At 38.0% G+C, this 26,878-nt stretch overlaps 1 protein-coding gene across 1 annotated transcript; it reads left to right on the top strand.

The window, feature by feature from the left end:
• The first annotated feature begins 137 nt into the window (after window positions 1-137).
• Window positions 138-24,461, top strand: LOC127432453 (sodium-coupled neutral amino acid transporter 9). Its single transcript, XM_051683555.1, has 15 exons — window positions 138-202; window positions 1,531-1,643; window positions 5,197-5,326; window positions 6,496-6,614; window positions 7,486-7,549; window positions 7,633-7,726; window positions 8,737-8,907; window positions 9,020-9,073; window positions 9,409-9,606; window positions 10,822-10,929; window positions 17,966-18,072; window positions 21,925-22,038; window positions 22,127-22,275; window positions 23,038-23,127; window positions 23,277-24,461. Exons 2-15 carry the CDS (start codon window positions 1,561-1,563, stop codon window positions 23,440-23,442), a joined length of 1,647 nt encoding a protein of 548 aa, XP_051539515.1. The 5' UTR covers window positions 138-202; window positions 1,531-1,560; the 3' UTR covers window positions 23,443-24,461.
• The last annotated feature ends 2,417 nt before the right edge of the window (window positions 24,462-26,878 follow it).

Below are 26,878 nucleotides of genomic sequence, written 5' to 3'. Positions count from 1 at the left end.
GCGCATGCAGCATTATGCATACGACTTGTGGGTAATGTAGTTTTCTAATCGCTCTCTCACAGTTAATGTGTATTGAATTTGAGCTGAAAAATACACTACATATCCCATATAACATGTGAAAGGCGTGTGCCGTTTAAATACTGTTTCCTTTTTCAAAACATTTGTTTTGCTCAGCAGATAGTCGGGTCGTGTGTAGGTTTAGGTAAGTTTCTAAACTTAAACTTCATATCTTGTTTAAATAAACTGATAACATCATATGAACGCAACACGGGATGTTTATGTGACGCTTGTATATTAACATGCTAACTACACATTTAACGAGTCGTCTTCAACTGTTGAACTGTGTATGCTGTTATTGTCGCATAAGTCCCCTAGTTTATGTCATTTGTCATTATGTCATGGCTTAATGATCAAAGACACATTCATATTCAAACTGTCATTAATCTGTCTCATTTATACTGTAGATAAACTGTGGGTATTTGATCTATTTGAAAATGAGAATTGACACATTTCATTATGGAGATATTAAATATGAAGGTGTGTATTTCATAACTGCAAAGCTCATATACTGACACACCTGATGTCATATGACTTTCACAAGTGTCTGTAAGCAGCAGAAATGTTTATCTGGTCATTTTCACATTGTCTGTGAGCAGACCATATACAGAAGTAAAAGTCTAGTGGCAAACGAGTATTAATGCTTTATTGACAACTCATGTCTTTGTTCTGAGTTAACTTTTCTCATAATTCAAAACAACAGGAAACATAATCTACTTGCATTACATTGGGTAATTGCATTTTTCTCCTAATCAGGACTTCTTGTAAACCAGATTAAGTAGATTTAAGGGCTGTTGGGTTGAATAGCCATGTCTTCTGCATGTTGACTAGAGGATTCAGTTTAACTTATGAGTTTTCTGTTTGATGGTGAGACCTGTGAGTTGTTTTTACCTGAAAGTGTCTGCAAGTGTCTTCTCTGATGTTTTCACATTCACATTACTCACAGGTCAGGAATTTCAGTGTTGTTGTTTTTGCATCCTCTAATGTGAAGTGACACTTTAGAGAGAGTGTGTGACATATCTCTTAACCTCTTATGCTTTTATTCCTTTGTCCATTCAGGGTTTTAAGTGTCATTCCAAATAAAAGCGTCTGTCTATTCTACAGAAGACCAGACAAAAGTGATTTATAAATCTGAAGTGTTTTTGTGCCACTAAACGTAATTGCAAAAATTAACATTTTTTTCAAACAGGTTCCCTGAACACACATAGTCGCCCAAACTCACGCTTTTGTGCACTGGTTAGGATGCTCAAACTCATTATAACATATTAAGATAGGATAGGAGAAAGTATTTTAACAACATGGAAAAAATGACATACTTCATCTCTAAGTTTAGTCCTACTTTTCCAAAGGGTTTGAATGTTTGTTGTGGTGTTTTTGAGGAGGATGTTGTTTTTGTGTTGTTGGTCTGAATACAGGAAGAAAGTTTGTCATCTCTCATATTGATCTGTCTCTTTGGTGTGTTTGTCTGTGCAGGTAATGACTCTTTAAGAAAAGCGGAGCATCATGGATGAGGACAGTAAACCGTTACTGGGTTTAGCACACACTGGAGAGTATTACACCGATTCACTGGACTCCAAACTAAGGAGGTACAATATATATCATGAAAGATGTTGTGATGTGCAATTACTCTCTCTTGTTTCGTTCCAAAACCTTATGACTTTTTGTCTTTCATGAAACACAATATATATATATATATATATATATATATATATATATATATATATATATATATATATTTAATATTTATAATATATTTTGAAGAATGTACACGCTGTGCTTTTACATACAATGAAAGCATATGTGATCAAGGGCTGTCAGGCTCTAAAAAGGACAGAGCACCATAAAAACATCATAAAAGTAGTTCATATGACTATATTACAAGTGTTCTGTAGTCAAACAATATCTTTTTGTGAGGAACAGACCCAAATGTAAGTTGTTATTCAATGAAAATCTTTCCTTCTGCCGCAACTCTCAAATCTTATGTGTAGTTACAGTTTGAACGGGGCACGACATGATCATGACGCATACAGGCACAGATGGTGTTTGGCATCATCAACATCAGAATTTGCACAATGCGTTTTCTCATGGCAAGTTTGATTATGCACTTGTGTGCGAATGAGATTTGAGAGCTACGGCAGAGGGGAAGATTTTCAATGAATAATGACTTCTATTCTGCTCAGAAGAAAGTCATACATGTTTGAAACAACATGAGGATGTATATAATGAACTATTCCCTTCAGTGCAAGTTGTTTTAAAAGTAAGCAAAGCTTCACCCACTTTATAATCTTGTTATTGTTCTTGATTTTCTGTCTGATATTCTCTAATATTAACAGGGTTCCTACACAGTATGGAAAAGTATGGAATTTGATTTTAGTCATTTCCAGGTCTGGATAAGTATGGGAAAAAGAAAACAGAGTATGGAAAAAATGTTTGTGTTTCCAGACTATTGCCCCTGTTTTGTTTTCTAAAATATAAAATTGAGAATTTCTAAAAAAATAAATTTTTCATACAAGCAAGAGTGTTTTTCATGGCATTTGGAGCAGGCAGCCAGTGCAGCCAAAAGGTCGGTGCTAGACTGGATATGCAGGAGGGACGGTCTGCTGTGATTGGTTGTTACGTAGTTAGGCAGCAGTTGCCATCACAGTACAGCATGAGCTGCAAAATATAAAGAACAAGAGCTAATGAAATATGACAAAGACATTTTTTTTTTTGAGGGTGTAGCCTAGCCATGGCAGTACAGGTCAGATCTGTGTGTGTGCTCGTTCCTCTTCACAGTCCCACTGTGGTTCACACAGCACTTTGTAGTTTAAGAGAGCAAGTGGGGTTTGAGTCTAAAAACAAATCAATGGGAGAGTTCTTAAATGTTTTGTGACTGATGATTTTGCATTTTGTTCTTATGTATGTTAAGGTCTCAAAAGGCATTCTTTTAATGTAGGATTACTAATTTTTATTTTATTTTTAGTTATTTTTTAAACAGTGTTTATGAGTATGTTTTATTTGATGCTTTATCTAACAGCCAATGAAGCAAAGTCCATGGACTTTAGTTCTCTTTTCTAGTTCCCTGGTGAATTGTACATGAACATCCCTTCTGTTGCTGTAGGGATTGAAGGTTTACAGTTATTTAAATTTACATGACAAGAACTTAATAACATTGCACTGTTTTAGCATTGCAGTTTTAATAAAATGCTGTGCATTGAACTTGTCTGGGTTTGGTGTTAATTGATTTGTATGAGCTAAAGTACCTAGCTACAATCTTCCGGCAATTATTTGGCAACATAATAGCATACATAGTCAGAATTTAACATACGTGTTAACAGTTGGATTTTAAAACCATTTATCAGATGTTAAATATGGTCTGAAAAATCTACCTAGAAGTCTGGAAATTTGAGTCTGGAAAAGTATGGAATTTTGAATTGGAAAATGTGTAGGAACCCTGTATTAATCTCATTAAGACAAAAAAGACTGCTGCTTATAGCATGAATACCTTAGATGAAATTGAGCCCCTCAAAGTTGGATGAGATTTGAGGCTTTTTTTATATATATATTTTGCTCTGTAGGTTTGTTTTTGACAACTTAGTCACTGTTTGCCTTCCAGGAGTAATTACCATCACTGACGGGAATGAACCCAGTCTGGTATTTCACAAATACTGTCTAAGATTTGCACCATGTGCAGCGGTTGTCAAAAACAAAAACCCTCCTCGTGCTGTTTAAGAGCTTGACTGTATTAATAGCATACAGTTGTGCTCAAAAGTTTGCATACCCTGTCAGAAATTGTGAAATTTTGGCATTGATTTTGAAAATATGACTGATCATGTCTTTTATTTAAGGATAGTGATCACATGAAGCCATTTATTATAACATAGTTGTTTGGCTCCTTTTTAAATCATAATGATAACAGAAATCACCCAAATGGCTCTGATCAAAAGTTTACATACCCTTGAATGTTTGGCCTTGTTACAGACACACAAGGTGACACACACAGGTTTAAATGGCAATTAAAGGTTCATTTCCCACACCTGTGGCTTTTTAAATTGCAATTAGTGTCTGTGTATAAATAGTCAATGAGTTTGTTAGCTCTCACGTGGATGCACTGAGCAGGCCTAGATACTGAGCCATGGGGAGCAGAAAAGAACTGTCAAAAGACCTGTGTAACAAGGTAAAGGAACTTTATAAAGATGGAAAAGGATATAAAAAGATAACCAAAGCCTTGAAAATGCCAGTCAGTACTGTTCAATCACTTATTAAGAAGTGGAAAATTCGGGGATCTCTTACCAAGCCAAGGTCAGGTAGACCAAGAAAGATTTCAGCCACAACTGCCAGAAGAACTGTTCAGGATACAAAGAAAAACCCACAGGCAACCTCAGGAGAAATACAGGCTGCTCTGGAAAAAGACGGTGTGGTTGTTTCAAGGAGCACAATACGACGATACTTACACAAAAATTAGCTGCATGGTCGAGTTGCCAGAAAGAAGCCTTTACTGTGCCAAGGCCACAAAAAAAAAAAAAAAATGGTTACAATATGCCTGACAACACCTTGACACGTCTCACAGCTTCTGGCACACTGTAATTTGGAGTGACGAGACCAAAATAGAGCTTTATGTTCACAACCATAAGCGCTATGTTTAGAGAGGGGTCAACAAGGCCTATAGTGAAAAGAATACCATCCATACTGTGAAGCATGGTGGCGGCTCACTTTTTTTTGGGGGGTTTGTGAGCTCTAAAGGCATAGGGAATCTTGTGAAAATTGATGGCAAGATGAATGCAGCATGTTATCACAAAATACTGGCAGACAATTTGCATTCTTCTGCACAAAAGCTGCGCATGGGACACTCTTGGACTTTCCAGCACGAATACCCATAAGAAATAAAATAAATGTGTTTTGCCTGCTCACTCATGTTTTCTTTAAAAATGGTACATATATTACCAATTCTCCAAGGGTATGCAAACTTTTGAGCACAACTGTGTGTATATATATATATATATATATATATATATATGTTTTCTTTGCTTGTGCAGGCCTGAAACCGGTTTTCACCTTTATTTTTAGTGAACGTGGTGTGAAGAACAGCTCCTGGATCAACATTATTATCTGAGATATTCATGAATCTGAGCTCAAGATGTTGTCTGATCTGTGTTTCAGGCCGTTCCATGTGGAGCCCAGGAATATTGTGGATGATGATGTTCAGGAGCGGGTGTCTGCTGCAGCGTCGGTGTTGAGCAGTCGAGTTCATTACTACGGCCGTCTGACCGGCTCTTCTGACAGACTGCTGGTGTGACATCACACTCCACACTGTATTACACAAACTGTACAGTACCAATGCATGTTAACAAAGATCTGTGTTGTGTGGGGAGATAAAAATATCAGAATAAGTCTTGTAACGCTCATGTTCCGGTCATTGAGCAGAACTCAACAATAAGGATCAGTGTGAGAGAGTTTAGGGCAAGATGACAGAATTGCAGGAATTGACCTTTTAGTCCTCTTGATGTAGATCAAACTACAGTATGTGGTCAACTTAATACAATGTAAATCTTTTAATAATGTCTTTTGGCTTTCATACAATAACAATGTTAAAGTCAGTTATTTCATTTTGCAAACATGTTGTCTTTATAATACCTCTTTAAATATGAATCTCTTTTATGTTTAAGAAAGGGGGTCCCTTGCAAGGTGGTCATCATATCTGGGTGTTCTTGGTGTTTTTGTACTCTGCAAACTAAAAACATTAGTGAAAATAGAAAATTTTTGTCATAATGTGCTGATTTAAATTTGTCACTATGGTAACATTAACTAGCTGATATAGACATGGATTTGGATTTAGCAAAATTGCATGAATGATTCGAATTATTAGTTAAAATTGCAAAAAGAGCAAGAATATTTCGTGCCATATGCTATTGTTTTCCAGTAACATTAGTTGTTTTATATAAACATATATATAAATTATTAAAAATCATGAATTAAAAATACTTTTTATTATAATTATTTTTTTATTTATTTTTTTGCTAAAAGTAGCTATTTTAATATTTTGTTAGGTTAAGTGGAAAAAATCCTTATAGTTGAGCCCTGTTGAAGGCTTGATGTGGGTGAAGTCAAGCGATAACATCTCTTTATTCTGCCTTATTTCACAGAGAGTAATGAGCACGCTATTATTTGTTTATTTTTGCTTCTTATAATTAGCAAGTGTGTAAGTGAATTGGCACACTTTATAAAGACCCTTTGTTTGATCTCTATGCATGTTTTGCTTGGTTTTGTTTGTGAAAGGTCATTCAAAAAAATCACACAGATTATACATGCTCTTTAAACACTAATGCCACTGTCCACCAGAATCTTAACACTGTGTAATTAACACTTTGAGCATTGGGATGCAGATCTAGAATGGGGATTGAACTTTCGGTAGAGGAGCTTTGATGTAATACTTTTGTTTATAAGTCTTCTCTTCCTTAGGTACCTCCAGATCATGTGATCCCGGCTCCTGAAGACATCTATATCTACAGTCCTCTGGGAACAGCATTCAAAGTGCAGGGAGGAGAAAGTGCTGCCAAAAACCCCAGCATTGTTACAATGTAAGACCTTCTTCAGAAGGACTATTCACACTGTGTTTAACACCGGTTTTATATGTTTTTAAAACTGGGTTAAGGCCACTTGTTGTTTTAAATGGGAATTAGCACTACTTTTAACCCTGGGTCAAGAAGCCCTGCATTTTTGCATTGCTAACCATGTATTGTGCTTTCAAATTATACTGTGGTGTTAGAATATAATTGAGAGTTTGTTAGCAACAGAAAACCAATAGCATACTAAACATTCCTTGCCTTAGTGCATATTCATGTGCTTTATACTGTATATTTACAGGAACGTTCAACATGCTGTTCAGTTTCAATGTTTGTGGGAAACTGTTAATATTGAGCTGAACAGTATTGACAAACATGTTAAATGGCATGACAAAGAGACTATTATTTTTGTAGTGTGATTCTGGAGATTTCAGAAAACCTGTAGGATTTTTACATGGCGAAATTTCCACTGTTGGTCAGGCCGTTATTAGAACAGGTTATGTGCTGTACTTGTCCAGTCAATGTTATTATTAACCTTGTATGCAAACCATGGTTCCCATGGTCCCATGAAAAATATTTCATGAGCTAGATATTGCTTTAAACCTGCTTGCAAGATGAGTGATGACTGTTTATTGAGTAAATCATTCTTTTGAGGGTTGGTCAAAAAGAGTGGGAACCCCGAAATGAGAATGTTAACCTGGGTTTACAATTGAACAGTGTGAAGTCTCGAAACCTGAACACCCAGGAGTAAATAGTAAAGTAATGATACTGTACATAGAGCAAGATAACCCAGGATAACATTAACCCAGGGTTTAGACACAAGAGTGAAAATACACAATGGCATCACCTCACCTTTTGGTTGTACTGATGTTGTGTGTTTGTGCAGTTTTGCCATATGGAACACCATGATGGGAACGTCTATATTAAGTATACCCTGGGGAATAAAACAGGTGAGTTTAAGGGGTTATTTTATGTGTGTGTATTTTCTTTACAGTAGGCTAAAATAAAGCTGATCACTCTGTTTTCTTCTAAGTCTGGCTTCACTCTGGGCATTATTATTATTGTGCTCATGGGTCTGCTGACACTCTACTGCTGCTACAGAGTATTAAAGTCCACAAAGTCAATACGTAAGTCAATACACAACCACCTAATTCAGATTTACTACAGCCACAAAACACAAGGCTCATGTTATGAAGGATAGTAGAGTCAGTGTAACGCTTATACAGAAACATCCATTAAAACTTTAAAGGTATAGTTCACCCAAAAATGAAAATTCTGTCATCATTTACTCACTCTCATGCCATCCCAGATATATATGGTTTCTTTCTTCTGCTGAACACAATTGAAGATTTTTAGAAGAATATTTCAGCTCTGTTGGTCCATACAATGCAAGTGAATGGTGACCAGACCTTTGAAGCTCCAAAATTCACATAAAGGGAGCATAAAAGTAATCCAGACGACTCCAGTGGTTTAATCCATATTTTCAGAAATGATACGATAGGTGTGGGTGAGAAACAGATTAATGTTTAAGTCCTTTTTTTTACTATAAATTCTCCTCCCTGCTCAGTCAATCTTCACTTTCACGTTCTTCTTCTGTTTTTGGTGATTCACATTCTTCATGCATATTGCCACCTACTGGGCAGGGAGGAGAATTTATGATAAAAAATGACATAAATATTGACCTGTTTCTCACCCACACCTATCATATCACTTCTGAAGACATGGATTAAACCACTGGAATCATATGAATACACTTGCATTGTCACACATATCACTTGCATTGTATAAACCTACAGAGCTGAGATATTCTTCTAAAAACCATAATTTGGCTTCTGCAGAAGAATGAAAGTCATACACATCTGGGATGGCATAAGAGAATTTTCATTTTGGGGTGAACTATCCCTTTACTGGCTTTACAAGAAGCATATATCATGACTTAACAGCTCCAGAGCTCATGATAGTTCTGTCTTTAATGGTTAATATATTATCTCTAAAAATCAGTTTCACTATGCAGAAAATGAATTACATTTTTTACTTCTGTTGCACTGCACTCTGTACACAATATATCCATGAATGAAGTAGCAATCTTTTAAGTGTTTAGCATAGATTACTTGAATATGAAGCTCTTTCTTTGCAGCCTATGTAGATACCTCAGACTGGGAGTTTCCTGATGTGTGTAAATATTACTTTGGAGCTTTTGGAAAATGGTCGAGTCTCATCTTCTCATTGGTGTCACTGATTGGTGCTATGGTGGTTTACTGGGTTCTCATGTCCAACTTTTTGTTCAACACAGGGAAATTTATTTACAGTAAGTCTCTTTTTAGAAAATGTTTTCTATTTCTCATTTATTCTGCAGTCAATTAACCTCAGATGTTTTCTTGCCAAATCTTTATAAATGCTTATCTATTTTGCATCCACAGACTATGTTCACAATGTCAGTGCATCTGATTTTGGCACGAATGGAACAGACAGAGGTGAGCAGTCTCTGGACATTGCACCAAAATGTAGTCAAGAATTTCCCAATGCTTATCTTTCACCATTAGTGAGCTATTAGAGCAGTGTCTGATGTCAAAGATGCTTACCATTCTTGTCACTAAATGTAGTGATATTCGTTTATGTAAAAAGAATAGAAGTACCTTTATTATGAGCCTTGTTATGGTAAAACAGTGTGTTATCGGTGACCCTACAGTTCCTGGGTCATTACAACTTGAAAAACTAGTGGCAGAACTAGTCGGTGCAACTCCTAGTTAAAACAATATGTTAACCTGAGTCTTAACACAACACACATGTCTCTGGTCTCCTGCACTAGTGGTGTGTCCGTATCCAGATTTGGATCCCGACAAGAACCGCAGTGTTGTGTTTTATGTGACTGACAACAGCACAGGACATGACGTGTTTGACCGCTGGTGGAGTAAAACCAACACCATCCCGTTTTATCTCATCATTCTGCTGCTGCCACTGCTCAATTTCCACTCTGCATCGTTCTTCGCCAGGTTCACCTTTCTAGGTAAGACCTTTACTGGCCTAGATACTGTGGGTGATACTGTTTGAATTTTAAATGTAATATTAGTTTTAAAATAAATGGCTAAATGTGCCATACAAGGTATTTTTTAAATCAAGAGCACCTTAAAAAAAGTAAAACAGACAACAACAGGCAAGCATGCCATTATCTACCAGGACAAATGCTATAAAAATGCAAATAAGTACCTCTTATTACAAACTGAAAAAGACTGGTAGGGATTTAGCTGTTCTTGCATGTTGGGGAAGTTGATTCCACCAAGTGGATCTGTGTTTATGAGGTTATGGTGTAGTGTCAAGGGCCCCCCAGTTTTTACCTGATATTACGATCCATCTCACGTGATCTGTTCACTAATCAGTTGCGACACATTGCCGTTTACACCTGGTAATAGTAAAGTGTCTCAAAAGGACCTCCTGTAACCACTTGTGATTTCAAAGGTACATCAGTACAACATTTACAACTTTGTATCGTGAAGCATTACTTCATGATTAAAAGCAAAAAATAAAAAATGGAAAAAGAGTGTGATTAGAGTCTCCACATTGTTTCTCCCAGTTATTATAATTATTTTTTTTATTTTTATTTTTTATAAAATGTGATGTTTTGAGCAGAATACTTAGATATTTTATTGAGCACTTGTGACAGGATCACCTGAGATCTTTATACCAGGTGTAAACTGGGTTAAGGTAGTATGCTTTGGTACTCAAAGACCAAAAAAGGTGTTAGCATGGGCCAAATGCAGGCTGTACTTATTCATCAATTGATTTGCATGCCAGGACAAGTGCTTGTACTTGGCAGATTATGATCCAATGTAATGGTGAGGCTCTTGGCTTTCTGTTTAGATGAGATAATTGTGTTGTCTATTGAAATGTGCAATCTTGCAGTGGTGTTTTTTGACTGGCATGAACAGCAACTCATGCAGGTGATAGAGCTCAATTTATGAAAACATTAGAATGTTAAGAAAAGTCATGAAAGGTAATAACTGGTCTGAGTGATGTAGGGTAAAGGGAGAGTAAAAAAAAGTCAGTGTACCGAGCCTTGTGGAACACCAGTGGGTTGTTAGGTTGTTTGTATGTGTGGCTCCTTGTGTATTGTGTGAACAAGTATTTGGCTATTATTGCAGTAAATTATGATAAGAGCTAATACTATCACTAAGTTTTGTATTATCCTATCACTTATGCAAAGGTAATACTATGATTTTCACAGGCACAATATCTGTGATGTATCTCATCATTTTGGTCACCTTTAAAGCTGCTCGACTGGGATTTCACCTAGAGTTCCACTGGTTTGAACCATCTACATTTTATGTTCCAGGTAAAGAAATTCAATGAATCATATTTTTTTACTAGTATAGAACTGACTGAAGCAAAATTGTCTTGTACATTTAATTATGAAATCACCTGTAAATGCATTTTAAAGATATTTCATTCATGACAACTCTCGGAATGATTAACAGTGTTTATATGGATTTGACAAGTTGCCTGATTTGATCTTGGCAGACTAGATCTGCTATGATGTTGCAGAGAAATGAAGAAGACTCGCTACTGCTAGAACACATGCAGACATGCTGTGTTGAGCATGTAAAACATTCTGCTAGACATACATAAACATGCTGCATCGAGTGTGTAGGACATTACAGTTTCAACAGATCTCAACAGATAGTGCTGTGGAGGAAGATAGTTTCAGAAAAAACAACTCTCATGGCACACTGTTGTGAGATCGGCTATCTGCAAATAACTGTGGCAATTTAAAAGTTAGAGAGAGTACACTAGTTTACAATTTCACCTTTGATCCAATTTGCCGCTGACCTTTCAAAACTTTTTAATTAAAGGGTCAAAATTAACTCTAACTAAATCAGACAAATTTGCTGGGAATAAAATGCCCAAATACTTAATGCCCTGTTTGGGCCACTGAAAGGCGCCCGGTTGAAAGGCCGTTACTGGGCAGTACGCAGTCAGAGCTAAAGCTTCGGATTTAGACCAGTTGACTTTGTATCCAGAGACCTTGGAAAAGGAATTAATAATTCTGTGGAGGCAAGGCATAGATCTAGTGGGGTCGGAGACGAATAATAAAATATAATCTGCGTAAAGCAGAAGCTTATGCGCCACACCTCCAGCCATCAACCCTGGAAAATCATCCTCCTTTCTTATCGCGGCTGCTAATGGTTCCAGGGACAGAACAATAATGGGGAAAGAGGACAACCCTGCCGGGTGCTCCTATCCAGAGTAAAATAATCTGAAATTAATCAATTTGTTTGTACCGCTGCTACAGGGTGTCTATAAAGTAACTTAATTCAACCAATGAATGTACTCCCGAACCCATACATTTCCAAAATCTTAAAAAGATAATCCTATTCTACCATATCAAACACCTTTTTGGTGTCAAGTGAGATGGCAGCGACCGGAGTCTGATCATTCGCCACTGACCACATGATATTGATGAAACGCCTAATGTTATCAGAAGAGCTGCGGCCCCGAATAAACCCCACCTGATCTATATGCATAAGAGATGTCATAACCTTACTCAAACGATTAGCCAAAATTTTGGACAACATTTTTACATCTAGCTGGATCAGGGAAATTGGACGGTAACTTTAACACACACTTGGATCTTTGTCCTTTTTAAGAATCAGACTGATCTGGGCTTGTGTCATGATTGGAGGAAGCTTTCCGTTCTTTAATGATTCCGTATAAACTTCTAACAAAAGTGGAGCCAGTTCTGTAGCATAAGATCTAAAAATTCAGCAGCAAAACCATCTGGCCCCGGAGCTTTTCCTGTAGGTAAGGCCTCAATTATCTTGTCAAGTTCCTCCAAGCTTATCTCAGAATCAAGATAATTTTTTTGCTCAGTTGTCAGTTTAGGAAGTTCTAATGGTTCCACAAAGTTTCTAATATCTTCATCAGTAGACGAAGATGTGGAACTATAAAGATCAAGATAGAACTCTTTAAAAGCATTATTAATATCATTGGCTGAGGTAAAAATTTCACCACCAGCAGATTTCACTGAGGGAATGGTAGAAAAAGACTCTCTCTGCTTTATATATCTAGCCAAAAGCTTCCCTGCTTTGTCCCCCGACTCAAAATATGACTGTCTTACCCTAAATAACCAAAACTCCACTTTCTGCGACAAAATAGCATTATATCTGTATTTCAATCGAGTCAATTCTCTGAGGCCATCAGACGACATTCTGCGCTTCAGCTCTGTCTCTGCACTTTTAATATTCTCTTCCAACTCCACAAGTTCTCGTGCTTTGGATTTTTTGATGAATGAGGCATACTGTATAATCCGACCCCTAAGAACCGCCTTAAGTGCCTCCCAAGCCATGCCCACAGAGGATACTGAGGACCAGTTGGTCTCCATATAAACATTGATTTCAGCCTTTAATGTATCCCTTTTACAAAATACTGATTTCCAACAAATGTCAAAGCGCCAACTATATGATTTCTTTTTTTCCGTAAGTGGCAACATCTCCAAACTCACCAGTGCGTGATCCGAGACTAAGATATTTCCAATTGAGCAGTCAACAACAGATGAAATGAGGGACTTGGATATAAAAAAAAAATCTATTCTAGAATAAATCTTATGGACTGATGAAAAAAAATGTATAGTCCCTACCAGATGGGTTCAAAAGTCTCCAAATATCTGCAAGACCAAGATTTTTACACATACTGTGAAGCGTCACTGTTGCTCTAGTGGGCTTACACACTTTTGCTTCACTATGATCAAGGACTGAGTCCATCAAAAGATTAAAGTCTCCCCCCAATATTATATCATGAGGGGTTCCAGCGGCTTGCAGCATCCCTTCAAAATCTATAAAAAAGCCCTGACCATCAACGTTAGGCACATAAATATTAGCCAAAATCAACGTTTGCCCCTGAATTTCTGCTAAAACAGTTACGACTCTTCCTAATTTATCTTTAATCTGTTTGAGACATTTGAATTGTAGATGTTTACTTAATAATTAAATGACTCCCCTGCTCTTACTTGAGCCAGCACTGAAGAAAACATGTCCACCCCATATCTTACCAAATTTTTCAGCTTTCTGCGGGGAAAGATGTGCTTCTTGAAGAAACACAATATCATATTAACATTTGACATATTGATATAATAATAAAAAAAATTGTGTGTCAAAAAAAGATTACACAAACCACATTCCCCATTAATGCAACAATCAAACCCTGAATTTCCCCCCCAAACAAAACAAACAGAAAAAAGAAAAACGTGCGCATTAACCCTGCGCACAACAGCGCCAACCGGTGTCAATCCCTCTAAACTCAAACAGTCCATGTACGCCTACGAGAGCCCCCGCGACAACTCTGCCATCGGATTGCTCAAGTCCGGTGCTTCTATACAAAATTTGTGAGGCAAAATTACATAATAGAAAATACTTTGTAAAACAGACCCCAGCCAACAGACAGAATAACAGAAAAAACATGTAGACTCATTCACAGAACCATCTCGAAGGTGTGATCCTCCGTAAAACAAACTCCAGCTGATATAAAGCCATTCAGTTTCCTCAGACAGACAACCAAGTGTTCAGTGAGTCGGCTGTTATGAGTTCAGCAGATGACATAATCATTCTACTGTCCCTTAAAAATACTCCACAAAAACAAACTCCAGCCAACAGGAGGCATAAGCACAAAGAACGAACAGATTTATCCACAGCTGTTCCAAAGGAGTGTTATTCAACAGAACAAGCTCCAGCCGCTAGGCGGAGCCAGCACGAAAAACAAAACCGGCATCCCGGTTCCTCGGATGATCAAGAGCCAAACTAACTCTAAGGCCGCAAAAAAATAAATAAAAAAATACACCATAACTTACTCAGCCCGTCAACTTTATAAAAGACGTCCTTTATGTGAGCATGTAGATACAGTGCATCCGGAAAGTATTCACAGCGCTTCACTTTTTCCACATTTTGTTATGTTACAGCCTTATTCCAAAATGGATTAAATTCATTATTTTCCTCAAAATTCTACAAACAATACCCCATAATGACAACTTGAAAGAAGTTTGTTTGAAATCTTTACAAATTTATTAAAAATAAAAAACGACAAAATTCACATGTACATAATTATTCACAGCCTTTGCCATGACACTCAAAATTGAGCTCAGGTGCATCCTGTTTCCACTGATCATCCTTGATGTTTCTACAACTTGATTGGAGTCCACCTGTGGTAAATTCAGTTGATTGGACATGATTTGGTAAGGCACACACCTGTCTATATAAGGTCCCACAGTTAACAGTGCATGTCAGAGCACAAACCAAGCCATGAAGTCCAAGGAATTGTCTGTAGACCTCCGAGACAGGATTGTATCGAGGCACAGATCTGGGGAAGGGTACAGAAAAATTTCTGCAGGATTGAAGGTCCCAATGAGCACAGTGGCCTCCATCATCCGTAAATGGAAGAAGTTTGGAACCACCAGGACTCTTCCTAGAGCTGGCCGCCTGGCCAAACTGAGCGATCGGGGAGAAGGGCCTTAGTCAGGGAGGTGACCAAGAACCCGATGGTCACTCTAACAGAGCTCCAGCATTTCTCTGTGGAGAGAGGAGAACCTTCCAGAAGAACGACCATCTCTGCAGCACTCCACCAATCAGGCCTGTATGGTAGAATGGCCAGACGGAAGCCACTCCTCAGTAAAAGGCACATGACAGCCTGCCTGGAGTTTGCCAAAAGGCACCTGAAGGACTCTCAGTCCATGAGAAACAAAGATTGAACACTTTGGCCTGAATGGCAAGCATCATGTCTGGAGGAAACCAGGAACCGCTCATCACCTGGCCAATACCATCCCTACAGTGAAGTATGGTGGTAGCAGCATCATGCTGTGGGGATGTTTTTCAGCGGCAGGAACTGGGAGACTAGTCAGGATCAAGGGGAAGATGAATGCAGCAATGTACAGAGACATCCTTGATGAAAACCTGCTCCAGAGCGCTCTAGACCTCAGACTGGGGCGAAGGTTCATCTTCCAAGAGGACAACGACCCTAAGCACACAGCCAAGATAACAAAGGAGTGGCTCCGGGACAACTCTGTGAATGTCCTTGAGTGGCCCAGCCAGAGCCCAGACTCGAACCCGATTGAACATCTCTGGAGAGATCTGAAAATGGCTGTGCACCAATGCTCCCCATCCAACCTGATGGAGCTTGAGAGGTCCTGCAAAGAAGAATGGGAGAAACTGCCCAAAAATAGGTGTGCCAAGCTTGTAGCATCATATTCAAAAAGACTTGAGGCTGTAATTGGTGCCAAAGGTGCTTCAACAAAGTATTGAGCAAAGGCTGTGAATACTTATGTACATGTGATTTTTTTATTTTTAATAAGTTTGCAAAGATTTCAAACAAACTTCTTTCACGTTGTCATTATGGGGTATTGTTTGTAGAATTTTGAGGCAAATAATGAATTTAATCCATTTTGGAATAAGGCTGTAACATAACAAAATGTGTAAGAAGTGAAGCGCTGTGAATACTTTCCAGATGCACTGTATTTTGCGGTCATCCATAGTGTCCATTCTCGATCTGGCCGGGAACTTCAGTGTAAAAAACGATCTTCTGTCAATGCAAAAGTTTCTTGGAGTCATGCCACAAAACAAACTCCAGCCGCTAGGCGGAGCCAACGCAAAAATAAACAAAAATGGCACCCAGCTTCCTCAGATAATAGAGTCCCTGAACCGTGAGTCAGTCCACTAATATAAGAAACATCAAATGGCTTACTCCAATGTATTTATGAAGGAGAGTGACTGTTTTGGACATGTAAATACTTTGCGACCATTCTTTGTTTCTATTCTCAGTTTGGCCGGGAACATCAGTGCAAAAGTGATCTTCTGTTGGTGGAAGAGTTTCTTACATTCCTTGAACCGATCGCGTTTCTTTCTTGTCGAATTCGCATAGTCCGGGAACAAGAAAACATTGTGATTCCTCCAAGAAAGCTTTCCTTTGCTCCTCGCCTGGCGCAACACGAGATCTTTATCGGATGATCTCAGAAATTTGGCCAGAATCGATCGGGGCCTGTCTCCCTCAGCAGTTCTGTGAGCTGGGACTCTGTGAGCTCGCTCGATTTCCAGTTTATGACCTGTTATGTCGAGCAGACTCGGGAAGAGCTCGTTCAGGAATTTCACCATATCTCTGCCCTCTTCATGCTCAGGAATTCCAACAATTCGTATGTTATTCCTACGGCTCATAATTTCGAAATATTCCAGTTTTTCCGAAATTAATTCCAAATCTATTTTGGACACGGGCGGATTAGCGGATAATTCCCTTTCCGATGACTCAAGATAATCGATCCGTCTTTCAACTTCTGTCACTCTTGTGACCAACTCAGAGAATTTTGTTTCCATCGCCAAAAATCGATCGACGTTTGAGGCCTCAGCTTGAACACGTAAATGTCTTTTAATGTCTCCAGAGTCTGAGGATTTTGACTTCTTTGCCATGTTTACCTCAAAGTTACAAAGTATGTAACTGGGTGTATCGAATCTCACCGGATTATAACATGAAAATAATGAAAAAACGAGCAAAGTTCGCAGAGCTCGTGTCTCACATGTCTGCTTCTCGCATGTTTGGTACATGTTTAAATGAATACATTTTTGTAAATGTTTGAATATGTAATTTAAAGTTTGGTTTATTTCAGTTTGACAATATTTTTGACATTTTGCAAAAAATCAACAAAAATTTTATTTTTGTTGACTACAATTATATGCCATTTAAAATTATAAATAGTCATATGCCAGACTAACGTTATTAAATGTGACAAAATATTGACTAAATTTAAAGGACATTTTCATCAAAAGACTAAAACTATGACTGTGTAAAAATGAATACTGGTCGTGGCCCAGAAACAATCTGACTCTCTGCACTTTCTGTGCTGATTTTGTTGGAAAATCTATAACATTTTGTAGAATGTATTTAAACATGGTAAAATGTGTTGAGAGTACAACAGTCTTACTGTTGAATGAATTATCAAATTAGTTAAAATATTAATAAATGCACAAGGGACAGGGAACGTGTGGAAATTTGCTAACTAGCAACCTCATAAGATCGCTCTTCTGTGACATTATTACATAGATCCATATGGCCGGTGCTTTTTTAAAGTGCATTCAAGACATATATTTGATCAGTTTGTGTGTTCCTTGGGAGTCAAACTCATGACCTTGGTGTTACTAGTGTCTCGATCTACCAGCCGAGCTACAGGAACTAGCAGTTTTCATCATTACTATCTGCAACACTTCTTAGGTGGAGGTCAAAGCAGTGCATGATACTTCTGTTGAGAAGTGTTTTGAAGTCATGTCAGGGACTATGTGGTTGTGTGAATAAGCTTTTATGTCTAATGTGTGTTTGTCTTGTTTCTCTCTGACTTGATATAGAGTTCAGATCACTGTTTCCTCAGCTGAGTGGAGTTCTGACACTCGCGTTCTTCATTCACAACTGCATCATCACGCTTATGAAGAACAACAGACATCAAGAAAACAATGTCAGTATTCTCAGCCTCTTCACATCTAAACTTTACCAGAAGTACACCACATCAGCTCTGCCCTTACAGGGTCCATTCCTGGTTTGTTGATCCATAGAGTAAGTGGATCAGCTGTCATTGCACAGAAACCACAACATATACTGGTGATGAGTAATTCTGGTCAACACTGACTCACCAGGAACATAAGCACTTCAGTGGAGAATAAAAAACCCTCACTGTCAGCCAAAACATTACTATTTCTGTCTAATGTAATGATTTTTAGAATTGTAGTTGTATTTATAGTTTGGTCATCACATGTGCTTCCACCTCAGCCTTTATTACACAACCTCCAGTCATTGTACAAACCTGGGAAATGTGTATTACAGCAACATGAAAACTGTGCCTGAATGCATGTTGGTGATTCTCACAAAACCTCTCTATGTTCTGGTCATATTTAACCCCAAATAAAAAATAAATAAAATAATAAATAAATATTGCATAAATACATTTTTGCTTATTTCAGGACCATTACGATTTTTTTTGCATTGAGCTATATTTTCAGTACACATTTTAACCCCAGTTTATCACGGTAACACTTCCAGACATTTTACTTTTACTATTCCAATTGTTTTCAGTGATGATTCTCATGACCAAAACATTTTTTTTTTTTTAAATAAATTACAGTAAATAAAAAAAAAAAGCTGTTGTACAATTTTGTATTATTGTTATTAAAATCAGCAAAAAATTAAAGGCTGTACCAAAGGTGCTGTGACACCTGTTGTATTTGTTAATTTTCTTCTTTTTTCTTCCCCAATGGGAATCTATAGCAGCCCGATGAACTGTAACTAGGAAAATGATGAAATATGGCAGACTGATAGAGGTGGGCATCCCCAGACAAAATTGGAGGTCTCTAGGACAAACTATACAGCGCCACCACAGGTTCAAAAAATTAACTTTTCTTTTGCGCACATCTTTAGAACCGTTTGGCCTAGAAACAAATGTTTTTTGTTTTTTTTCTCTTTTTATGCTAATTGTTATGGACCCCTTCAATTAAATCTACGCCCATTATAGTGACCGCCATCTTGGACTTGGAAAAGGACACTTACCTTTTTTTTCTTTTCACATCCTCCAAACTTGGTCTGATTCACCCAAACATTGTAACAGATGTTTTTTAGATCGAGCCGCACAGATAGAAGTTCACAGCATTTTGATTTTCACAATTGTTAAAAAGTAACAGTAACACAAATTTAACAATGTTAACATGAAACAGGAAGTGAGGCTGTATCTCGGCAATGCTTTGTCCTACCAAAATGAAACTTGTCATGCTTCATTAGAACAATGGTCTGAGGGTACATACAAAGTTTGGTGGCAGCAGCACCTATAGGTCATAATATGTGAAAAATGGCTATTTTGGCCCGTAACTTTTGAACCGTATGTCCTAATAATGAGGTTGGTGTCTGTGGATTCTGTGGGTCATGAGGATTTCGCAGATATTATTTTTTTCCATCATCGTCCATATTGCCTCTCCACCATATTGAGCCATAAGTGACTGTGACGAGGAGGAGGGCGTGGCCAGGTCGTGAGGGTGCATGGCCGGCGCTGAGTCAGCTGATTAGCGGGAGAGCGAGATAAAGGGGAGCCAGAGACACCAGTTAGAGAGAGAGAGAGAGAGAGAGACTCATGGCCACTGTATGTGTGTGCGTCTTTGTTTTATGTTGTTTTAAGTTGAATTTGTCATTAAAGTTTACGTTGATTGTTCCACCAGTTCCCACCTCCTCCTTGCCCATCCCTTGCCCGTTACAGTGATGTATCTTTTGAATGATTTATTGGATCACCTATGGTTCAAAAGATGACTAACCAACACTTTTGTGTGCTGACTCACAGCTTGGCATGTCTCTTTGCTGTCAGTGAGACATGTCAACTGACTGGCATAGTGTGTAAAGCTGTAGACTACAGTTCCAAAGGGGAGGTGTTCGATCCCCACCTCAGCAGGTCTTAGTTGAATTTCCATTGTTTGTATTGTGCTGAATGGTTGCAGGGCTTGTCCCATGCAAGTATTATTAGTATTCTTCTTTCTCTTTCTCCCTAATGGCAGTTTAAGGCAGTACTATGAGCTGTACATAGAAAAATGATGATGTTTGGCACACTGATAGGGGTGGGTATGACCAAGTTTGGACTCTCTAGGACAAACTACAGCACCACCACCAGCTCAAAAATGAACTTTTCTTTTATTGTTGACTTTTGAACAGTTTGGTCTAGAAACTATTTTACTTCCTTTGATTACTCTCCTCATGGTGATTTTTATTGTTCCACATTAATCAACACATTAAAACTCTGCCTATCATGGTGGCTACCATGGTGGATTGTGATGTTTTATTATTTTTGCTTCTCCTACCAAAAATGTCTCAGATGATCCTCTGTCTGAGCCGCACAGAAATGACTGAACAGAATTTTGATATTAATCTTAATTTAAAAATTACAGCAATACAAAGTTGACTAGCGCTTGACTGTGCTGACTCACACCTGGTTATGTCTCTTTGACAGCTGTCAACCTTGTGTCATTGCAGTGTATAGTGTGGATAAATGTGGAACAAAAAAGTACAGGTTCGTTCCTGTCCTGGGGAAATTTGTGAAGTGATGTGGGATTCTGTGTGTTCTTTGTGTTGTGCTTACTGTGGTGCAGTAGTTGCGATTTCGGTGCTTGATCTTGTAGTTGCTAGTCAATTTCTTGACAGGTTTTGTGAGAATCATCCATGTTTTATACATGCAATCATTTTTATTTAGTGGTTAACTTAATATTGTCATGTAGTGGTGTTTCCAATGTCATTTCTCATACTTAGGGTTTTATACACTAACCTTTAGTGTGTAATTCCTTCTGCTACAGACATGAATGGTATCTGAAATAATGTGGCTTGTTGAGCAGTAAAGCTACTTTTTCTAAATGATCAGACTTTCACTTGGTGCAGGACGATCAGATAAGCAAAAATATCTAATGGACTTGAATTGAGAAAGGGGCTGAGTCATATCTAAAGACCAGAATATCATACTTGTGGAACTTAGGGGGGATCTCTGTTTTGAGCAACTACCCAGAACTTCCTAGCATGCGAGTAATGACACAGGGGATGTGTCCCCTGCACTTTCAATAATCATCCCTGCACTTTTTCACTGGGCAAATGTATTGATATTGTGCTTTTCATGTAGCAAATGTATATGTGTATATGTTAAATAGCTGCTCAACCAAACACGTACTACATGAGCGTCGTATACATGATGGCCATGTCACTCACCCAAGCTGGTGCCACCGATGTCAGAGTGTCAGAATATTTACATACAGTCTTCCATTTGCATTGGCGGAAAAAATTCACATAGGTGAACCTTTAACAGAACCGAAGGTCAAAATATTGAAGTCAATATATTATATATATATTTTTTTCTTTTTACTAATTTCATATTTACTGCATATGTAAAAATATTTAGTCAGGTAGCTTGTGTTAGGTTAAAATGTGTTTCATGGTTACATCTAAATTAACTGCTCTTTTAAAAAGAAATATATCATTTAATATGATTAAATTAACCTAATTACTTGATGTTATACCTTTTTTTAAATGTTAGATCAGTTAGAAATAGATCCTCAATGTAAAAAATATCCCTTTTAAAGTGTAGGCTATATGACATCTAAAGTTTCTGGTAAATGAAATTAGTAAATTCCATGTGCTCTCTTTTATTTTGACACAATATTGGTAATTACAGCAGCATAAAATTTATTCTGGACTAAACTACTATAAAATATGTATCTTATATACTTATGTATATTATAACTTCTAGTTGTAAGTGACGTACAGTGTTGTATGTCAATTGATGTTGTGGTCACAGGTGCGGGACCTGTCGTTGGCTTACCTGCTTGTGGGGTTAACATACCTGTATGTGGGCGTGCTGATCTTTGCTGTCTTTCCATCACCTCCTCTGTCTAAAGAATGCATAGAACCAGTAAGACTACTGTAAGCTTCACAATATCACAAATGACATTCAGTGTGTGTGTGTGTGGTGATTAATGCAGATTTCTGCTCTGTTATAGAACTTTCTGGATAACTTCCCCAGCAGTGACATCCTGGTGTTTGTAGCAAGAATGTTTCTTCTGTTCCAGATGACCACCGTTTACCCTCTGCTGGGGTATCTGGTGCGGGTGCAGCTGATGGGGCAGATCTTTGGTGATCATTACCCGGGGTGAGTGCAATGCATCACACACACACACACACATACATCAGAGTTGCTCAACTGTACTGCCAGTAGTGACTTCTCATTGAAAATTGTGACTTTGTGGAAGTTGATCCTTGGATCTGTATCTTTGCTGTAGTTTTATAAAAATAAGATGGCAGATTTCATGAGATTTACAATAAATATTTGCATGAGTGTTCTAGAAGAGGTTGTATCATGTGGAATCAAATTGTCCACAAACTTTTGAGATGAGAGCTTTTCATGTACTATCAAAACAGAAAGAGCATTTGTAAAAACTAAGCTGCAAAAATGACTCGCTCTGAAATTCTTCCGTTTCTGATGTCAGAAACCCAAAACACGAACACTGTGAAAAACATGAAAAACCGTGTAGCACCTACAGCTCTGCAGAGTCTTCTGTAGAATCCCAACATTGCAAACGAGTGGCTGTAATGATCATTTCAGTCTGATCTGAGCAGTTTGAACGACACACTTCCGCACAGATTGTTTCCGTCACAGTGTCATACAGCTGCACAAAGAGGCTGTAATTGAAAGATGTGGCAGTTACAAACTATATTGAACCTGAAAGCAAACTTGCAGCTCTTGTGAGAATGCAGCAAAACACCTTTACTCATTTCACATGTGAAGAGGTTGTTTCTTAAAGGCACAGCAGCAAAAAATAGATTGTACGATATGAGCTCTTTAAAGGTTTGGCCATGTAGAATGCATTGAAATGAACGCTTCATCATAAAGCCCTTGTTTTTCCATTCGTAGTTTCCTCCATGTGTTTGCTCTGAACATCCTTGTTGTTGGAGCTGGAGTTCTCATGGCCAGATTTTACCCCAATATTGGCTCTATTATCAGGTAAGAGTTGTCATATTTCAGGGCTGTTGCTTTGAATTCTTGCTTCCTTTTTAAAATGGGTACTTTGTTGATATTGCATCTACTGGGTGTGCGCACACAATACTGTGAAGGGCTTCTTTGGTAGTTGCTAATCTTTGCTTTCCTCTCAGATACTCGGGGGCGATGTGTGGTTTGGCTCTAGTGTTTGTTCTTCCCTCTCTGATACACGTGATCGCACTGAAGCGGCGAGGTGAGTTACGCTGGCCATCCGCTGTCTTCCACTGGCTCCTCGTCCTGCTCGGAGTGGCCAATCTGTTGGGACAGTTCTTCATGTGACACCCCTGTGCCTTGAATTTGTCACACGCGGGTTTACTGTATAGAGTTGAGTTCTCAATGCGGTTGGGAATCGTTCCTCTGGTGCTTCTTACAGGACTGAAGTCATCATGACACTTGGATGACTAACTGACTAATCAAAGTAGCAATGGGTTTTATTACAAGGAAAACAAGGCACCAAAATGTCCTTGTTTATACATTTGAATGGATTTAATTAAAGGGATAGATTTATAATATTATCTGTTCTCATTAGCTTCACATAAGCTATTGGATGCTTTCATCAGAGATCTAATCGTTCTATCCTTGTTCTTGTTTTTCATTTACCTGTACATTTCTTCATAATCAAATCATAATGCATCATCTTTATGATTTGTTTTCTCCCTGATTTTTAAATGCTTCATTAATTTAGTGAATGTGGTGACAAACTTTACCCGTGCTATTCATGTACCCCTACTAGATGCAATAATGTACTGTATTTAATTGCACCCTCATATTTTTATCCTTTTAAACTTTAGTCAGTATCATCATAAATGTCCTCGTGTAGCAAAATTACACAGATCAAGCCATTTCAGCTGGAATGACACCACAGTTAGTGTGCAATATAAACATACCTCAAAGGTCTTCCAGGACCCAGGTTTAACTGTGACAGTGTTGTGAGTGGTGTTGTGTTCATGTATTGAGATTATGCTTGTACAGTTAATGGATGCATAAAGGGAAGCAAAAGTGTCTAGATTCAGTTACAGGTTAAATGTTCATGATAACCATTTCTTGTTGCCTTTGATTGTTTGATATTGTGTTTGTTACTCTTCTGCAGAATCAGAATGTACTGATGCATTCTAAATGAATTCGTGCCACTTTATTAACTATATGCACATGAATGTGGGAGGCTTCGATTTGCACACATCTGTGGGATTCCAAAGCTTGTCAATTTTTAAGCATTTGTAAATATCATTTTCTGTCTAAAAGTCCTATGTTCTTGTGTGTGCTTTTATAAAAAATAAAAGGGAAATTGTTGCAACTTCTCTATTGTAAAAGGATTTGTAAAAAAAATAATTTACTACAGGATACTTTAAAGAGGTCATGAAATGCAATTTTTTTTAAAATAATTTTATTATCTTCCCTGAGGTCCACTGATATTGTCAGTAACGTTTTTTGAATCAAAACTGTCATAGTTTAATAATAAACGATAATTTTCCACCCTGTTTCTGGCCCTCTGTTTCAAACGCTCGGTTTTGGCCTCAGCATCTCCTTTAAACTTCAATGTAAGCGCCCACTGTTCTGATTGGCTAACATTGTGCTGCCCCTCAAATTCAGCCATATTTGAAACTCAATCGGAAGAGAATGAACAAACTCTCCACACTATTATAAAACTAAACTTCAGGATTTACACACAACGCACACCCAACACATTGCATCCGAATATTTTAAACTGTTCACTCCAAACTTAGCCCTTTTCCACCGAAATTGCAATGGTTCTCGTGCCGAGCCTGTGCTCCACTGGTTCACGGCCAGGGCAATCGTAAACTGGCTGCGCTTTTCCACTTACCTGAGAGCCGAACGGTGACGTAACTGGTTACATGACTACCTCAAACATAAACAAACATGGCGCGTCACAGTTGTGTTTGTATACAGCTTTTACTCTTGTTTTCGAGGACATATTTAAACATACGGTTTAATGCAATCCATCGTTATTACATTACTCAACAAGAGTGTCAGAGACGACATCTACACTAAAGACGACAGGTAATGTAATTACAATATATTGTGTGAACTATGGCTTAACTTGCTAAGTTCTATAAACTGTTACAGTGGAATCAGTATTAACATTGGTGTAGCAGATGGTTGTATTTTGATTTTTGCCATAGCATATAATGTCATTGATTGAGAATCCCACAGTTTTACTTCCAAACTTAGTGAGTAGCTGGTCAGAAATCCCCTTACAGAACAAAATGCACAAAATAAGATGACAACAGTGTAAGAAAAGCTAACAAAGTTGGCAAATATAACACCTTACTGAGATCATCTGCAGAGGACACCGGAGATTCACTGTTTATCACGAGCATTACTGGCTGAATTCAATGCCCCTTTAGTTAGCAGGCTGGTCGGTGTCCGAGTCCAAAACATTGTTGCTTCTTCCACTGTTGCTTTTGCTTATGTCCTTCTTATGGTCCCTGTACTCCCTTAAGTGTTTTTCAGTTTGTTAATGATTTGGTCAGTTGTCCGATTGAAGGTGGCGTGCATCAATTCATGCTGTATCTTCATTCTCGTAGAGTATTTTTTTCCCTTTGCGATCTCTCTAGTTTATCTCGGATCTTCGTAAATACCATATTGCAAGTAGAGCACTCGTTTAGTCGTGTTACCTGAACGCTTTTGAGGTCTGATAATTTTGTGGGTTTTTTATTGTTGTTATAGAGCGAAGAAGTACTCCTTGATGCAGATGGTAGCTACTGTTGTTGTTTGGGAAAACTTTATCATGGTGATGAAACATTATCCTGCTCTCCGTCCCCTGACATAATCGGTTCCTGCGTAGAGAGCAGCAAGCTTTTGGGGTCAGTGCGGAACCAGATTTTTTGACCCTGGAACGGCCTTTTCTGCGGTGGAAATGCGCGGAATAGTTAGAGAATTTGCACCAGCCCAGGAACACCCACCCGAACCATTTTGGTGGAAAAGGGCTAACAGAGTCTCGTTTTGAGTCGTAACTTGACAACACATCTTTAAAAAGAGGTGCGATAAACATGACAGTGGTCAAAGACATCTGTGTAATGCTGTGTCATATGCACAAAAAACTTCGGAATAGTTGGTCACACTAGGCCTCTCTCCTTCTCTGTTTACCATACGAACTGAACGCCAGTGGGCAGGGCCATGGGTGCAATGACATGCTATTGGGCATGTAAATAGAACTGAGCAATGCCTCGTCATGTCACAAACACACAGTTTTCAAAACAAGACATTTCAGCAGGGTGGGAACTATAAATGCTCTTTTTAGATTGGGGAGGAAGTTTTGAGTTCTGAAATGTACACTATGTTTTTATAGTATAGTTAACTCATGTCTAGATATCAAGCGAAATTTTTATTGTATATTGTTGAGTGTAATTGTGTATAACAGATGTTTAAAATGTGCTGTGTTAATTTGATGTTTTAAGTCGAGTTTAATTATGTATAACAGATGTTTAAATTGTGCTGTGTTAATTTGATGTTTTAAGTCGAGTTTAATTATGTATAACAGATGTTTAAATTGTGTTGTGTTAATTTGATGTTTATTGTAGATTGGCGTATGTCTCATCACTGTCACAACTGCTATGTTGATCGGAACTGCACCCAAGAATTTCACACACCATTGCACTTGTGTATATGGCTGTGTGACAATAAAGTGATTTGATTTGATTTGATTTGATACATCAATTATTGGATTCAAATAAATGCAATACAATTAACTGGG

This window comes from Myxocyprinus asiaticus, chromosome 42 (assembly GCF_019703515.2).
Source record: "Myxocyprinus asiaticus isolate MX2 ecotype Aquarium Trade chromosome 42, UBuf_Myxa_2, whole genome shotgun sequence".
Classification (NCBI taxonomy): Eukaryota; Metazoa; Chordata; class Actinopteri; order Cypriniformes; family Catostomidae; genus Myxocyprinus; species Myxocyprinus asiaticus.
This window is presented reverse-complemented; position numbering and strand designations above follow the sequence as displayed.